The 18,968-nt window shown below is 39.5% G+C and overlaps 1 protein-coding gene across 10 annotated transcripts in view; it reads right to left on the bottom strand.

The window, feature by feature from the left end:
• SIPA1L1 (signal induced proliferation associated 1 like 1) overlaps positions 1-18,968 on the bottom strand; it is a 383,806-nt gene that overhangs the window by 10,478 nt on the left and 354,360 nt on the right. For all 10 annotated transcript variants that reach the window (XM_065595303.1, XM_005309363.5, XM_065595300.1 and 7 more), the window contains 4 exons: positions 13,122-13,240; positions 9,762-10,207; positions 3,272-3,511; positions 2,072-2,237 (listed from right to left, as the gene is read on the bottom strand). In XM_065595303.1, coding sequence (XP_065451375.1) covers positions 2,072-2,237; positions 3,272-3,511; positions 9,762-10,207; positions 13,122-13,240 — 971 coding nt within the window. The remainder of the gene's footprint in view (positions 1-2,071; positions 2,238-3,271; positions 3,512-9,761; positions 10,208-13,121; positions 13,241-18,968) is intronic.

Here is an 18,968-nt window from a genome sequence, read left to right as displayed (position 1 = left end):
ATTGAGATGTGGAATTATATCTGTTTACGGGGCTCAGCTGCCACAAAAATAAGACGGGCTAATTTCATAGCTAGGGTGTCAGAAGGTCTGAAATGACCATCACAAAGTTACTATTCCATTTAAGGCTGAGCACTAGAAAAACAACAACTCTTGGTACCAAGGGGTCAAGAACAAGGGTTTTATATATGTTAGGTAGAGAACCACTCTGTTTTCTCCTTTTGGGACCAAAAACCCAGATGGCAGTTTCTTGTCATGACCCAGCCAAGCCCCACAATACTTGTCCCTAGGAGAAGAGGGTAAAAAAGAAGCTGTTGCCAACACCAGGCACTGCTCAATGAGGAACACCTGCAGTGCTCCTTGTGTTAGACATCCCAGAGTAGAAACACTTGCAGCCTCGAACATTAGAAACCGGAAACATGATTAGTGCTGGACCTTGAAATTGTTAGGCTACTAATATTTGAATACGAGGTGGATTTAAGGAGGAGAGACAATGTGAGCAGAGAAGTGAAAAGGAGAGTGACCAGGGAGTTAGAGGAAGGTGGCATGGAGGTGAAGGGTGTGAAGAGAGAAGAAGCAGTAAGAGAAGGGAAGGAGAGATGGGCAGGAGAATTGAAGAGGACAGGGAGAAGGGAGGGGATGAGAAGGCAAAAATATTTAGGAGACAAAAAAACTTGTCTATCCTACCAGGAAACAGGACCTCTCGATTATCAAATACAAGAAGTGCTGCTGCCAAAAAAAAAAAAAAAAGAAGATGATGATGATTCAGGTAGCTAAAGAGGGCCACATTTCTTCACCTAACATGAAGTACAAATTGTGCACTGGGTAGAAATGATAATTATGTTTAAATTTTAACATTTATTTTCATTATTGGTAGATAATAGCATTGATAAAATTGAGCAGGTCACTAGGCTGAGCTGACACACTGATCCCAGTCACCAAGAAAATGAAGGATACTGGAAAGATTGAACTCGTTGTGCATAGTTAATAAAGAAAGAGGCTCACAAAAGATATACGCTATTCACGGTCCGTTCCCGGGACAATTAACATTTTAAATGGAATTTCTTGAAAAGACAATAGGCACCTGTTTACAGATCAGGAGGAGGGTGTTTCCCCTTATGCCTCCTTCCTCTTATAAAACCCTATACTGTTAAAAAAAATTCTTCCCCATGGCAAACTTTTTTCTCTCTAGCCTCTAAGGTAATATATGAAAAAATCTGTATATAGAATCTGTTACTTATAAGTTTTAATAAGACTTTTTGCGTTTTGACAAGCAGAGAAAGAAGTTGCAAGCTCTCTCTTTTGGATGGTTGCTGTGGAAACCATTTGGGCCTTGGGTGATGAGCCTGAATTGTTAATCATTGATTTAGTACACAGACACTACAGAAATCAAAACACTCTCTTGAAAATGATCTATTTTATTAGTATTTAAAACTATAAGTTATTACAATTTCTGATGAAACCTTAGGACATTTTTCTGAATGGATTTAGCATGTATGTAAAATTTTTGTTTTAGGTGTTCTCTTCAATTAAGTATGTTAGTCTCCTCAAAGGATGGCACAACAAACTGCCACACCATTGTAACAGCTGGAATACCAAAACCATTCTCTAAGTACTACCCTCCAGCAGTTGATAAGCTCTGAGGCAAATGGTCAGCGTTGTGTCCATGTTAATAATTCAGGGAAGATTAAAATTTTGGATTTTGTTTTGTTGTTCTGGATGAGAACAGGAAAGTTTCATCTGAGAAACACATAGGATGTTGTGAGGTGCTGAGAAGCTCCTGTAAAGAGGTGAATGCCTTCAACTCTCCTTAGAGTTGACAGTGTTCACATTTTCCATGAGGTACACAACACTGCAGTTTCAGTTAGGCTTTTATTTTGTTTTCAACAGTGATGAACAATGCTCTATGCTTGATGCGCTCAGACACTAAGGAAGTCATTGGGTCCAGATCCTCAGCTGCTGTAAACTGGCATAGATCTCTGAAGTCAATGGAGCGCTGGTCCCCTGGTCTCTACCTGCCTCCTGAATTTCACTTAACAGTGACAAAAGAGGATGATCCATTTCTGTAGCATACCTTAAAATTCTTCTGGGACTCTGGCGTTGGGCTGTCAAGATCTATCAGTTTCTTCAGCTCTTCCTCAACAGTGGACTTGGATGCTCGTTTTGGTGATGCCCGTAGATCTCTGGCTGATGCACGCAACCGTGGATGGGCCATTTCATTGCCATCACTCTGGTGACGTCTTAAAGGGAAGGGAACAGACATGTTCAGGACCCAAAGCCACTCAGGGCTTGGTCTATGAATGTAATAAGCAGTAAAGAATCATCAAGATTTTCAGAGGGAAAAACGGGGTAGAGAGGGAGGGTGTGGGTATGGGAAGATTAAGATCAAGTTTTGTATAATACAGTAAAGTCCAATATAAATGAAACCTGTTAAAGGAATAAACCTGTTGAATGCATCAACTTCCAATGCATGAAAAGAGTACCATAATAAATTTCCCTATTAAAGGAATGTACCTATTCAAAGAATGAGTATTCTGCACAAAGAACAAATATATAAACTAAAGTCTGTTAAATACTAGCTGAATGCTTAAACATACCAAATGTCCCTATTCTTTTAACTGGCTTCCAGTGTATAACTTGTACAAAATACTTTTTATTTTCGCTTCTATCTAGCATTCCCTTCGGTGGCCCACTGCACAGTTACTGGCATCATCTGGGAATGCTGTGCTTAACACCAATAATGACTTCAAAGCAGCCCTAATTGCCCAGACATTTGAATCTCCACTGTAGTGGGTCAATGGTTCTGATATGCATTTTTCCAACCTCCACCTTTCAAGGTCATCTGAGACCCCCAAATCACAAAACTCTTAATGCAAATTTTAGAATGTGGGAACAAAATGAAGAATCTAAGGGAAAAAACACTCAGTGTTGAGGATGTTTTTTTTCATTTGTTCAATTAATATTTTGAGTTTCATTTAAGAATTCTCTAAAGAAAAATTCTGCAATTTAATAAAGATGATATCTACAGCATTCTATAGAATTTCTATAGAAATTACTTTAAAAACTTTTACTAAATAATGAAGAATGATAACCAAGCTATGGAATTTTTAAGCCACGCTATGGAATTCTACGGTAGAGATTCTAAAGTTCTATAGAGGTCTGATCATTTCATTAAATTCTATCGGACCTTTCCATACAGGAAACTTCTCTGGATTTCAGTGCTTCTTCATGTTTAAGTTAACAACCAAACAATAGAACCAAAAAACGCTCTTACTTTCTGGTATCCATAAACCCCACAGAGTTTATTGTCCCTCCAGGTTTTTTCCATCCAATCAGGTACTTGCTAGTAGCACCCTGGCGAGGGTAGAAAGTCCTAGGACCAGAGGAGGAGGAAGAGGAGGAGGAGAAAGAAGGTGCGAGCTGTGGGGAAGTAGCAGAATGAATCTCTTCTTTAGGTGAACTTCTGGCACTGGTGAAAACAACTGGGCTGGCAGAGTGTCGTGAGCTCATGGTACTGGGAGAGAAGCATAACAAAGACAAAGCTTAACTTAAGTGTGTGTGTGTGTATGCATCTTATGCAACTTCTTTAAAAACTGCATATGGTTAGCAGGAATACAAAGTATTACTATTATTATTGTGATGTAAAACTAATAATAATAATACTGTGCTGTTCTCACGTGCCTTCCATCAGAGCACTTTCTAAAAACAAATGAATTAAACTTCACAAGCCACCTGTGAGCTACAAAAGTATCACCCCAAATTTACAGATGGGAAACCTAAGGCACAGAGAGGTTAAGTGACTTCAGGGTAACACAAGAAGTCTTGGCTGAACTAGCAAGAGAACCCACGTGAGAGTCCTAGTTTATCCACAAGACCAGCCTTATCAATACCAAGAGATTTTTTTTAGTATTAAAGAAATCCCAACAATATATAACTCTAGAAGATCTATAATACTGGCCTTATTCATTATTGCTCATAATTCAGAGTCTGCTGCTGGCACAGCTGACAATGCCACCATGAGACAACACTCTCTACTATGTGATAACAATGGAAGCGTTTGAGAGTCCTGCAGACACAAACGTTTTACGATACAGAAGTTTCATTTCAGTATTACCAAAAAAAGCTGGAGACCAGAAAGAGAAGATTAGTAGTTTGAGAAAACCATAGTTTTGGTTTGCTAGGAATCAGCGTGGATGAATATACTGAATACTTCTTTGATGAAAGACTCTGGGCAACATCATCAGTACTGAAGGGCTGCACTGACTGTACGTTGAAGACTTACCTTCACTGAGATCCAAGACCTGAGGATTCTACAAGAGCTGAACCATTCTTCTGTGAAGTCTGTGAGTTATGTAGGCCATGATCAATGCAGTTGCTTGGGTGCTTAGCATTTTAAAGCCTAATTTTCAATTCTAAAAGTTTAAGGGGAAAAATAGGATTGCTCATCACAGTAGGAGGAGTCTTTTTTTTTTTTTTTGCACCCTCTTACTAGGAGCATTTAATAAAGAGGAAGAAATCATTTGGCTAATACATGTTCCCCCTAAACAGCATTCCAAATGGACTGGACCTTGACCCCATGAAGCTGAATTAATTCTAGTTTTCCCTAGTCATTTCAAGGCAGTTGCATATGGGAGCAAGTAACATTGGGGAAAGAAGGAAAATGTCGGTTAAATAGGTTATTTTCTTATTTCTATCACTCTGTGTAAATAGCAAATCTGTGAGAGCAGTTTCATTAACAAGAAGAAAAATGACTAGGCAATTAATTTGCTGTCCAGCAGACTGGGCCTTAACTGAAATTGAACGGATTTTTATACCTCTAATTCCTGACATAATCTGTCTAGGCATAGAATGAGGAGAAACTATTCCAGCTGGTTTCCATCATAGGAAGAGGGTCTTGGATAAAACTAGTTTTAATTTATATGTTGATATGAAAGTTAGATGTTGTGGAAGCAGAGAAAGAACTGTCATGCATTGCAATTCCCTTCCTGTCAGTTCTTTCTCTGCTTCCACAATGTGGTCTAGGAAGGAATCGGAACATTAAATTTTAAGACGACTATATATTATGTTATGCTTTAAAATGGTGGAGGCATCTGTAACTACAGCAAAACTTCAGGTATAGATTCAGTCCTGGAATGTCATCATATATTTTAAGGACTTTGACACACAATTTTCTACATTACTTATGTGCATTGTCTCCTCCGTAATTGGAGCACTGGAGGGTGTGTGTGTGAATGTGTGAGAGTGAGTAATTCTAGCATTTGAAACAGATGAGGTTTCTGGTATAAAGTGGTCTTTTCTGACTGTGAAATAAAAGTTAAATGGATGGTTGAATTAACTAGCAGTTGAATGAGCCCTAAATTTTTAGCCTGATAGCAAGTTCTCCAGTGACCCTGTCATGTGAAGGTGCACTGTCTCATTTGTTACTGAAATAATTATAGAAGATATTTAAGGCATCAATTATGGTAACCTATTGTCTACACACTTCATAATAATACTGAACATTTGATATTATATATCACTTTTCAATTGTAAATTTCAAAGGCCTTTGCAAAAGAAGGTATTGTTATTCCTTTTTTTTAATAGTAGATAATGAAACTGAGTCAGAGATAAGAAATGATTTGCCAAGGTCAAAAATTAGTGCGAAAAAATTCAGTTTTCCTGATTTCCAGTTGTGCTCCCATTCAAAACTTTCTTTTTAAATCTGTTCAGGCCATAAAAAACAGCTGACAATCATAATTTCTTCCAGTTATCTGCCAGTAAAAGTCAGATTGAAAAAAACTGGGAACAGCTTGCCCATAGCGGGTCAAATTGCACGTCACAAACCTTGTCCACTTATGTCCTGCACAAATATCACTTCTGCTAAAGAAACAGAGCAGAAGTAAGGAAAGAAATTCAGAAGTTGCTTGCCCTTTTTTTGGAGGGGGTGGGGGGGGAAGAGAAACTCCTACACATGCTGTGGAAACCAGTCCATCTATCAGACATCTCCATTATCAAGTTAAAATATCAAGTGCTCGGCTGAGATGCGCATCTTAAAAGAAAATTGCATGTGGCTGTTTTGTTTTTAAAATATTTTATAGTTCAGAAGGAGTGTGCATTCGAGAACTGGAGGTTTTTCCTTGTGTAGGAATATGAATATTCCCATTATTTGTCAGAATTTTTATTGTTAATGGAGAGTTACAGAGGGAGTGGTATCAATGAGGAGGGAAGAGAGGGCTTGTAAATAAATTTCCAAATATATTCCATGCGTTTGTTTATACCTATTGTTATCAAGATGTTTCACTGAAGAGGGTATAGTAAACACATGAAATAAGATCCAAGCAGCAAAGAACACATGAAATATGCAAGGAACAGTGGGTGGCAGGGGGTAGAAAAATTAGCTCACAACAATTTTTATTTTTTTGATGCCCTTGATTTATATATTACACTGATCCCCACTTGTCCTTGTTTAGATACAAGTTTTAAATATTTTTGGAGGTGCTCAGTATTACAACATGAACATTCTAGGGATTAACTTGGTACTTTAGTGGCAGCATACTGTGCTGTTGACACACAGGGATCAAAAGCCCCCAGTCTACAAGTTCCTGAATAACACAGTGCAAACACTCTGCAGTCAGTGGAGCACTGCACAAGTAAAGGTGTTTGTCTGAATAGAACCTGAAGGCTTGGGACACAAGTTTGGGTCAGTCTACATGGGCCAGAAGGGGCTGGAAGCACTGTAGAGACAGCACATTCAATTCCTGGGAAGAAAGTGGGGGACTCAGATTGTTCGAGCTGGCAGTCTGAACAGTTTGATTGTCTCTGAAGGGAGCGGAGTACAACCCTCAGGCTTGAGAAAAGGGTTTTTTTACATTGAACTTGAGTGTGGTAACTCAAGGAAAAAATAAAAAAATAACTTTTCCTCCAACACCCATAAAAGAATCCTAGATACTACTCATCTACACATAAAAATATTGTCCAATCATGAAATACAACTTTTTAAAAAGCAATTTAATACCACATTGAGATGGAAATATCAGGGATTTTGTTTTTAGTTTTGATAGTGAAGACCGCAAGAGACCATTTAGCTAGGGAGCAAATGAAAGTCTGACATAATTAATGTTTCCTTTTTTATTTTAGGAAATTCAAACGATCAGTGCATATGGTTTCTGTTAATGATGTTCAGATATAATGATTCTGTGTAATTACTGCCCTACATTAATGCAGTCCTCCTGGGATGCCATGAGAAACCTGCACAATCATCAATAGAGATTTTGGGAATGGGGGTGGAGAAGGAAAATAAAACCCAGCCAGAAATACTGCTGCAAAATTTAATCACTATAATTTACATTTTGCCACCAATTCTCAGGTAGAAGTTCTTTTATGCACTGTCAAATGATCTGCACACTAATTACTGTCCCTGTCGTCTAAAGACACAAACACCCTAATTTGCAGTTATTTTATTTTCTGCAACTCATTTTGTCACCAAACTAAGTTCCTCTTCCTCCAGCTCGGAATGATTGCCTTTGTAGATTATACCAAAAGTATTTTAGGTCTGCAGGCACAAGGTAAGCCTATAAGAGGTGAAGGGGAGGCTAAAAAAAAAAATTTTTTTTTTTAAAAAGGTGTCTGTAGAACCATCAAAATGTGTACATGCCTTATTGAGTAACAGCATGTTCTTATTGTCACTCTGGACTTTCCTCTCTCCTTCCTTACCTGCTAGTAACTCTCACTTACAGTGTCTTGTCTAATCAAGAGTGCAGGCTCTTTTACTTTGTTTTGAGGCACTGAATACATTTTTGAATGTTCAAAAATTATCAAATAATAATGAAGGAATACAAGGCAGCCTGTTTTTTCTCCATGGCTAACAGACCAAATACTGTGCATTAATTTTGCAAGGTACTGTAATACCATATTTCCAAATTAGGGTTCCTCAATTCCGTTCTACAGATTACTATATCATTTCTCTGTGTAAAGAACTGTACTTCTGTTTGTTTTCAAAGAAAGCAAAACAAGACTGTTATATTTTGTATAAAACCAGAGTAGTTTATAAAGAAAATTGAACACCATTCTGAAAAAATATTTACAGGAACAAACAATTTAAGTGTAACTAGAGAAATGAGAATTGGGTAAAACCAAATAAACCATAGAAAAGTGTCATGTTTGGAGACGTATTGCTATAGTACAGTGAATTAATGAGATGGTTTGACATGCTAACCCTACAATCAGTTGGTATCAGTTTGTATACCCCTTATATTTCATGATATCATGTTTCCTTTTCATTCTCTGCCACTTTTTTATTTCTACTTTTCTATTTACACTATTTGCTGCATGGAGGAGAGAATGCTAGAACCTCAAGAGCCCAAACATGTTTTTACTGTTAGGAATGTCTTCACAATGTAGCTTTTAGTACTTAATGTAACACAGGGATTTACCATGGCCCTTCTTCTCCTTTCTGAAAAATTTCTTCTAAACAAAAATGTTGCTGGCAACTTTCCAGCATTGTCTTAAAATAAAAGTTATAAATGTCAGATAAAAAAATAAGTGTAAAGAGATGCTTACATAAGGAGGCACTTAATGCCTATAATGCCCCTAGAACACAGATAGAATAGGATGGAACCCCATTAACAAAATCCCTAACTGAAATTACCATGACACTGAGTGCAAGGAAATCATTCACTGCATTACAGACTGTAACAAACCCAACTTGCAGCTACAGTATCAGAAGCTGTTAAACTGGATGTTAAATGTCCAGCTTTGCCTCATCTCATTTCTCCTCTAACAGAACTGTTAGACTGAAGAACTGTTAGCATCATATTTTCTACCCTCCAGCCCACTAAATATCTTAGCTGTCTCTTAAAAATACAAAGAAATTAATACAAACGACAATAAATGCAACTGCCTGCCTAAAACCAGGAAGAAAAAAAAAAAGATAAATGCTTTCCCTTGCAGATTTGTTGTTTTTGCTTAGTACTATGCATAAATGCATTTTTCTTCTTACAATGATTAATAACATTTTAAAAATAATTATATTTAGTATTTTGGGAATTAAGCTAGAAGATCTGAATTTTTTTCACCTCTAATTTTTATGATTCATTTGTAGAATGAGTGCCTTTCATCTAAGGAGCTCAAAGCACTTTACAAAGATGTTCATTATCTTTGTTTTACAAATGGAGAAACTGAAAGAAAAAGGTAAAGCGACTGTCCTATGTCACATTCACAGTCAGTAGCAGAGTGGGTACTAGACTCAAGGTCTCCTCATTTCCTTGTCCCTTACTGTATATGTTAGATGGCACTACCTCCCAAGTTTCTAAACAAAAAGATTGGGGGGCATGGAGAGAGGAAGCAAATGTACAGCTATATTTTCTTGTAGGAAACCACCACTTGAAAAAAAGAAACAAAAATTCCAAAATCAAATGGGTATTGTTAAATTTATTTATCCCCTTGTTGACAATGATTTGAAAAGCAATGCTTGCACGATGTTCCCTATAATACACCTATCATACTAAGATCTTACATCATGTGTAACAGTGGTAGAGTGGAGCATGTTCCTGCTATCACAAATATTCACACACTCCTTAGACTGACTAGACCCACCAGTGGGAGAAACAAATACCACATGCACTGTCCACTGTCAAACACCTTATGCAGTGGGATCTTTCAAACCTCTGGGTTAGCCAAAATAGGCACACAATTTTCCCTTAACACTCACTTCTCATCTCTGATACGTTAAAGAGAGAGAAAGTGAAGGTGGAAGGGGCATCAGTCATGACTTGAGAGAAAATTACCTTGTGTGGGAAACAGCATCACTAAGACTATAAGCACTGTTCTCTCTTGTTAAAGGATTGGAGGCTGGTTGACTCTTGGTGTGAATATCCAGGCTTAGTGAAGACTCCGTCTTTCGGTCTACAACATGGCTTTCTTTTTCTAAAGTCCTGTCTGCGATGGAGACTACTTCACTGGAACTATGCCACAGTGGTGTCACTTTCTCCTTTGTAAGCCCTGATCGAGGAGACGTTGCTGAGGTTCCCAGAGAAGCTGTGCTGCCATGGCTGGGGCCATATGAGGTGGTATCTATGCCACTATCAGCTGAAGTCCCTTGAAGGTAGTTGTAGCTGTTCAGCTCTGACTCAGTGCGATCGCCACTGTCATACCATTTCTCATCACTATGGGCACTGGAGGCATTGCTGGAGAGAGTATTGCTACTGGAGTGGCTGGAGTAGTGGCTGTCAGACTACAAAAAAATGTTCATGGCTTTAATTCAGAATGATCATGATGAAGAAAAGACAAAGAAGGAACAACTGCACTATGGGAGCTCTACTTTTACACAAGTCTGGGGGGGGAGAGGGGGGACTTAGAAAGTCTAAAATTCACAGACATAACTCAGGCCATCAGTTTAATGCCCATTTTAAAACCTTAGTATGACCTTGGGCGGTCATGCCTTAATTTATCAGAAAAAGTCTAATTTACCCCACAATATTTTTACACCATTTACTTTAAATTCAGTCACTTGTACTAAGCCCACTCACAAGAAAAACTGACCATTCATGTTTAAACTTGTGACATTCAATCGCAACTGCATAACAGTAGAAAAGTGCCCAATTCTTCAAAGTGCTTATAATTAAAGACAGCACAGATGCTCATTTTAAGGTGGTTTAGAACATGAGAACCCATCAATCCACAGCTGAAGTGTGTGTTATTTTAATAATCTGATTACTTACCCAAAAGTTTGAGAAAGGACAGAATGAGCATCTCTAACTACTCAGATCCCCCTTTACTAGAAAGCTCACTGCTTCCTCAGCGGCAATCTCCTTTGCAAATAAACACTGAAATGTGTTGTTTGGTTTTGAAAGTATCACCTTCAAAAGGCAGAGTTGCAAGAAAAGATGCTTCAGTGCAGTGAGCAAAAGGAGGAACAGAGGAATGACCAGACCAGAGTTTATCTAGTTCACTATCCTCTGACAGCAGCCAGTGCCAGATGCTTTAAATGAATGCTTTAAACTTCATTGTGGGCTTTTGTGAAATAACTTGATTATAAAGGAAATTTCTTCCTATCCCCCATCATCAGTTAGTGGTTAACTAATGCCTGAAGCATGAGGGTTCATATCCCTTCTGAATTTCTTGTTTTTAATTCCTATCAAATGCAATTCTGGATGTTCTGCTCATCCATATAATCAGGTCTGAAGCTGCTATACTTTATGCAAGACACATATTTGGTGGTTAGATGGTCGGAAGACAGGAGAAGGGGTGAAAAGGTTGTTTAAAGCCACCTTTATTATGTCTCCTTCCTTCCTTCCTTCCCAAACCCCTCCTCTCTCCATGGAGCCCATTGCACCCAGCACAGCTCAGGCTCTGGGCCAAGGGGCTACGAAATACATATAGCATTTTGTGGAGGATGGAAGAAGGAGAAATACGCATGGATCCACACAGTATCAGGAATCTCACTCTCTCTCTGATTTGTTGATGTCCTAAAGTAAGAATTCATATAAAATTTGGAGTAACAGTCATTACATTGATTCTAATTCCTAAATATCTTCAGTTTCAACTATTTTAGTCTTCAGTAAGGCTGTTTCTCTTCCTACTATCCATCAATTTACAAGAATAAATAACAGCAAAGCAAACATTAAATTACAACAATGCAAATATTAATTTATCATAGAAATGTAGGACAAACGGACCTCAAGTTCAGTTTAGTTCCATTTTTCCAGTCCTACATTTCTCTTTGGCCTTATTTATTACATACAAGTCATTTCCCATCCCGACATCTGTTCAGCTGTGTCAATATAAAGACCAAATGTATCAACATGCAAAAACTGGTTCATACTGCTGTGCGCATGAAGATAGGCCATCATCACTTTTATAAAGGAATGTTTTTACTAGCTGGTAATAAAAGAATTTTGCAGCACATCAGTAGCAGAAGTGCCAACTGTGTCCAAAACAGAATGCAGGTCAACAAAAGCAAATCATAAACAAATATCTGTATGGGAATGTTATTTGTGCATAAGTCAACATAGTTGATCATTTCAGCATAATCAAGCAATTTAGTTTAGATAAGTATATAATAAGAAAATGTTATATATATATATATATATACACACACACACACACATATATATACATACATATACACACATACACACACAATATTTTATATTTATATAAATTACACACACACACACACACACACACACACACACAAAGTGGCCTGATACTGTGGATGCACTTAAAAAGCTTCACCAGTTTGAAAGATTCTTTTGGTTCTAATGGAATTTGCAGTTTTAAAGGTTGGGACTATTACTGTAACTGACAGAATGTTTCACACTGGTGGAAAGTTAAGGGTGCCTTTGTAACAGCACTTGACTTTCCGTTGCAGGGGACCCAAATTTGATTTCTAATCTGGATCTCATCCTTTCAGGGCTGGCAGACGTTGGGAATGCTGCACGCTTCACAAACAGATGCATGTCTGACAAGCTCCAAAGGGTGTTCCTACCCAGTTCTACAGGGTCAGAAGGATGTAGTTTTCTATTCAGTGATTGAACATATGTATAAAGGTAAGAAAAACTCCTTCAGGCAGGACTCTAGCAGCTATTATGGAAGAACCTTTCCAACTAGGGAAAAAGTTATCATCACATTTAAAGGAAATAAATGAGGGAGACTAGATAAAGAAAGGAAAATGAAAAAAAAAACCAAGTATAGAGGCAAGGGAAGTGCTATTTATATTTCAATGTATGTGTATGGACTGCTGCGCCAAACTTCTAAACATTGCCATATAAAGCATTTTTGGTAAATTCCCCAAGTCTTGCATCTGTAGCCTGGGACTAGCTAGCGGGATTTACAAAGGATACTTCCTTTGGGAATAATCAAAGTTCCCACAAATCCTCTGCTTATCACCAGGTACCAGACCAAAAACCTGCTGTTCAATTGGCAGTAAAATGTTCCTGCTAAGAAATTTGCTATTAAAGCCGTGCTTAGCTTCTGGAATACTGAAAAGGCAACAGATCTGCTTTGCTGACTCCTCTATAGTTTAACAGAGGAGTATGGTTTTTTGCTGATTTTATCATTATGTTTTTGAAAGATACTTAGCTTTTGAACGGCACCCAGGCCTTTTGGGCAAACATTTAAAAATAATTTTTAATAAATTAACTTACATGACCCTGCTTATTTGGAGACAAGTGAACAACAGGATCCTGCCTCATCAGTCTTCCACTGGGGCTGTCTCTGAAGGATGGCAGTACTTTTGATACAGCTGGGAGATGGCATGTGGGTTCTGCAATACAGCAAGCAACATTGCACTTACACAGTATATGCACTGTAGGGGCATGTGAGACAAATTAAGAAAACTGGAAATCTGATGTTACAGTTTGATTTTCCCCACTGCTGTCATTAACCAAAACCTTTGGACATTCAGTCATAAATTTATTTCAAAATACAGAATGTATGATATACAAGCCGCATGTAAACAACCAAGTGCCAAGTCCTCACCCATAGTAAATCAGTACAGCTTCACTGAAGTCAATGAAGCCACGAATATTTACATCAGGTGAGGATTGTGCCTCAAGTGTCCAAGAGGATGGGGCCAGGATATTAAACCAGGTGCTGGCATACCATGAAAATGAATGTCTCTTTGTTCACATGGCCAGAGGACAATACATTACAAAGCTTGAGGTCCATCCCTGTTTAGTTGTACTGTAAGCAAGGCAGAACAGACAAGTTACAGTGATCACTTAACTATAAACATTTATTTCCCCTTTGAACTTCAAGCATATCTTGTATAAGTACCCCAATTATTTCTCATCAAACCATCTATAAAGAAACAGATATTTTTAAAAGAATCTATTGTCTAGTCCTAAATAGCAATATCATCTGTCGTACTACTTCCATACCACTCAATGGTTTTGACTGTACTCCATGAAAATCTGGTTACTTATCTGTAGTGTAACTTGTTCTTCGAGATGTGGGTGCCGATGTGTATTCCACTCAGGTGCATATGTACCCAGCCTATCGAAGCAAGAGAACTTTGCTTTGTAGTACCCATCAGGGCAATGTTCATGCCCTCTGGCCTTCATAGCCCCTCCCATGGCTAAATAAGGGCAGCACTGCCCCAACCACCCTCAGCTCCTTTGCACCAAAATCCAAGACTATGACAAAGGGTGGGTTATGGAATACATATCTGCACCCACATTTTGAAGAACAAGTTATAGTACAGGTAAGTAACCGTTTTTTCTTCAACTGGTTGCAGACATGTCTTCCACTGAGGTGACTCACAAACAATACTGGTAGGAGATAGGGCTTGGAGTCTTCTTAAACAGTGACTGCAGAACTGCCTTCCCAACTGACTTCCTTTCCCATCTGACCTAGTTGCTGTGGTAATCACATAAAGTTTGGCAAAAGAATGTACAGAAAACCATGCAGCAGCTCTGCAAATGTCCAAGATTGAAATAATATCACTGAAAAATGCAGTTGACGAGGCTTGAGCCCTTGTTGAATGAGCCCGTAAGGACTGTAGGGGTGTGGTCTGAACTACTCCATAAGCTGTGGTAATGCAGGAAGTTATCGACCTAGAAAATCGTCTGCCCAGATAGTGGCTGACCTTTCATATGATCCACACAAGACACAAAGAGCTGAGGTGGTAATGAACAAAATGATTTAATTCTTTCCAGACAGAATGTCAGGCACGATCTCATATCTAACATAAGAAGCTGCTGTTCATCTGCATTCAAGTGTGTCTTAGGAAAGAATACAGCTAAGTGGATAGCGTGGTTAAGGTGAAACTGCTAAACTTTTTTTGACAAAATCTTTGGATGTGGCCTCAGGGACACTTTGTCTTTGAAGAACTGTGTATATAGAGGCTATGCCATAAGGGCTTGCAGTTTGCTTACTCTTTTTGCAGAAGTTATAGCAATAAGAAAGGCTGTCTTTGAGGAAATGAGAGACAAGAAGCATGATGCTACTAACTCAAATGGAGGACCCATGAGGGCGGCTAGTACAGTATTGAGGTTCCACAATGGGACTGTTTCCTTCACAGGTAGAAAGTGCCTTTCAGAACTCTAACTACCATGAAGTTTGAGAAAACTGACCTCCCTTGGATTGGAGGATGGAATGCCAAGATCGCCGCCAAGTGGCCCCTCAACATGATAAGAGCCAGATCCGAGGACTTCTAATGTAATAAGTAATCCAAATCTCCTGAACACAAGTTAACATTCTCTTATTGACCAAACTGAAAAATGTTTCCGCTTGGCCAAACAGGTAGTACTAGTAGATGATTGGAACTCTCCTAACTGCTTCTGAACATTGATCTTCATTCTCACCTAGCCATCCTCCATCCATGCTGTGAAGTGTAACATTGCTCAGTGCCAGATGTGCAACCTGGCCATGGTGTAGAGTCACTAGGTTGGGAAGATAAACACAAGATCTGGGAGTTTGAACGGACAGACTGAGGTCAAAAAACAAACACTGTCTTGGCCAACCTGGTGCAATGAGAATCAGTTTGACATGGTCCAACTTCAGCTTGAGGATACTCTGAGAGAAACCGTAACATAGCCTGGAGTTCATAAAAATATGTAACTTCTCATGTGTCTTTTCAGAAAACAAAAACTATCCATCAACTGGTATTTCTTCTATGGTCTGGTTTTATGTACAGAGCAATGCCTGAGTTCTGTAGCCAAGAAGCCCTCTTCACTGAGACATGGCAGTGTGCCACACTCCTCTTAGAAGAGGAGGAAGAATCTCTTAGAGCCCGGGAGTGGCTCTGATTAGTTTTATGAGTTCTCTTCCTTGGGGGAGCAGATGAAGGGGACTGGTCCCTTTTTCTCTGAGAAGGATCTGAATCTGGTGGCCTATCCAGGGTCCACACCAGCTCTGAAGACTGATGGCCCTGGTGATCTGCAGAGGGCCAAATCTGGTTTCATAGCTTGTTCCATGAGGTGCTGTTTTAAATACAAGTCCAAGGCAACTTGAGTGCTTTTCTTAAAGGAATGGCAAATGGAGCACTCTTTATTGTCTCTCTCTCCTAAAATACAACGAACAACATATATGGGGGTTGTTATTTGGAAATGCCACCCCACAAAAAGGATGGAGCTTAAATCCTGGTGAGGGCATAGTACCATATAACACTATAAACAGAGCTAATTCCTAAACTGACTACAAGGGTATTGCTAATTAACAATTTATAGACAATTGCACCATTGTTGTCAGAAACCGAGAGGTAAAATCCACATGGGAAGCTCCAACTCAAGCTGCGGGCAGTGAGAAGGAACTGGGGGGGGGGCAGAGGGGGCAGAGTAGTGTCACCCTGATATAGATATGGAAGAGGCTATGAGGGCCATAGGGTGCAAGTGCTGTCCCAACAGGGACTGCTAAGCAAAATTCTCTGACTTGGGTGTGTTGGGCGCATGCACATCTGAGTGGAATACAGTTCTGCAATGACTTGAAGAAGAAACAGCATATATTTGGCCTTGTCTACATAAGAAAGTTGTACCAATTTAACTAAAACAATTTAGAAATGGAATTAATTAAATGTTGGCAATTTCCTTGTGTGGACACTTGTACTTGGTTTAAGTGTGCCTTATATCAATTTAAGGTAAGTGGATAAGGAGGTGTTTGAAATATAAAAAGCAGTTAATTCTTTTCTGAGAGGTCGCTATAGAAGTATAGATGTCTTGCATGGAGTGTTCCCCAGCAGTATATATTTGTTTTCAAAGAGCTAAAAGAGGATGGGTCTTGGTGACAGTTCTTCACATGGACCTTTTAGAGATACTGAATACTCCGCATTCTTAAAATGCAACATTTAAGAGAAATTTGTGCTTACAAAAACCAAAGAACTTAGAGTACTAGAGGGTCACACACTTCATAGTTTTTGTAGGCTGAGTTTATCGCACTTTCCAGGGGCTCCTTGAATCCCTCCATTCCACCTCACGAGCTCCCTACATGCCACTCTCCTATCCCGCACTGTCTCAGGGATTCCCTTGAAATGTCACCCAACCTCCCCTGCTGCCAAGGGTTCTGTGTGATCCCCCCATTCTCCCTCCTCCCACCCCAGGGTTCCCCATTCTCCCCCAATATGCTGGCAGATCTGTGTGCACCCCCCGTTCCCACCTCCCCCACAGCCTCCCTTCTCCCCTTTTTGCCCATGGCTGTGTGCGCTCCCAATTTCTCACTTACCCCATTCCAAGGGCTCTGTGTGCTGCCCTTTCCCCATGGCTGTGTCTCCTCCTTCCCCCATACTAGGTTCTTCCAATCTCTTCTTCCACCAGGGGTTCTGTGTGCCCCCCTTCTTCCATTTCAGGGTCCCCTATTCTGCTCCCATGGCGGGGCTCTGTGTTTGCCCCCATTCCCTTCATCTCTTCTCCCTGAAGGCGAGTCTGTCTGCTCCCCATTTACCCTTCCCCCTATACTAGGGTCTCCCCCATGCTAAGGGCTCTACATTCCCACTTCCTTCCATGTTCGTAATTCCCCCTTCCTCCTATGCCAGAGACCTTATCTGCCCCTCAGTCCCACCTTCCACCCATGCCATGGGCTGTTTTCCCTCTTCCCCACATACCATGGTCCCCCAAACTCTGCCACCAATAATTTTTCCCCAAATCAATAGTGTTCTGGTTACTGATGGCTAGACCATTCCCTGAAAAATTGGAATTGATTGAATGCAGCATTCAGAAGTTATCATGTTACCTTCCTACCCACAGACAAACAGTAATGCCATCAAGTGTAGCATAAGACATTCGCAAGCTTGGTCAACCAGTTGCAACTGGGCAAAGTACAGATGAGAGCTATCCAAACTTCCTCAACATAGCTATTCTCTCTCAATCCTTATCTAGAGCATTGTTATCATTCTAGCCCTAATGAGTCCTCTTACTCTGGTAAACATGACAAAACAGTGATTTGGTGCAATGGACAAACATTCTTTAAAGTCTAGGGTGAGGCAGAAACAGCTGTGTGTGAACCTACCGTGCCTTATGTCCTACCTATTAACAAACCCTAATATTGCCTTCTTAAAGCTAAAGAATTCTACTTATTTTGTGGTGAACCAAACTGCTACATAGACTCATCAGAACTGGAATTACAGCTTCTGGCCAGAGATGCAGTTTACAGTCAGAACTGTCTGAATGCAGGACACTACCCAAGAGAGATACTGAGAAATAGTCCTGTATCCTCTCTCTTTGCTTTTGACGGATGTTGGAACCACCTTTCCCACCAGAATCACAATTTTTACTGCTCCTTTCATTTTCATTAAGCCAATACTGTAGCACCTAACATTCCACAGCAGAACCTGCTGGCAGCTCTATTCAATGCCAGCACCAATACACAACAGAGAAGCTGCAGAAGTAATGCTGAACAAGAGATCAGTTTTACATGTGTCGTTACCATCACAACAGTATGAAAACATATGCAATTAAAAATCATTCTGTCAAAAAGAGAACAACAGATGAGTATAATCACAGGTTTCCCATGTTAAAAGGAGAAAGGGATGACAGATGGCTTCATTAATAAGGCACAGCTCACTGAGGCTCTGAAGTTACTGGAACAAAGTACGTCTTCAGAACCTGAGAATCACAATGCACTTCCCAAATGCCTGCTGCATTCACTGAATCCTTTCTTCTGTGTTCAAGACTAGCACATTTATATAGGAATAATAGCAAACTACAATGCAGTAAGAAGATCTTATGTGCAAACAAGGTTGGGAAAGATATGGACTTACAAGAGTAGCTTTAATTCCTTAGTCCTAAAATGTCCTAAATTCCTACTAACCTATAACAATGGAGGAATTAAAAAAAAATAGCAACCTTGACCAAACTAGTCATATTGTAACAATGTAATTGGTTGGCTATTGTAGGGCAAAACTTGTATCAGTGTCAGACTCTCATTGGTATCAACTAGTGTCAAGTTGTCACCTCAGTGCACAACAGCGATATATAAAGAAGGAAAAGGTCTATGTACTGAAACTCCAAAGGAGGGCTTAACAGTGCAAATCTTCAGTACCCAGCTGTTTTATGTAGTTA

This window comes from Chrysemys picta, chromosome 4, assembly GCF_011386835.1.
Source record: "Chrysemys picta bellii isolate R12L10 chromosome 4, ASM1138683v2, whole genome shotgun sequence".
Lineage (NCBI taxonomy): Eukaryota > Metazoa > Chordata > Testudines > Emydidae > Chrysemys > Chrysemys picta.
This window is presented reverse-complemented; position numbering and strand designations above follow the sequence as displayed.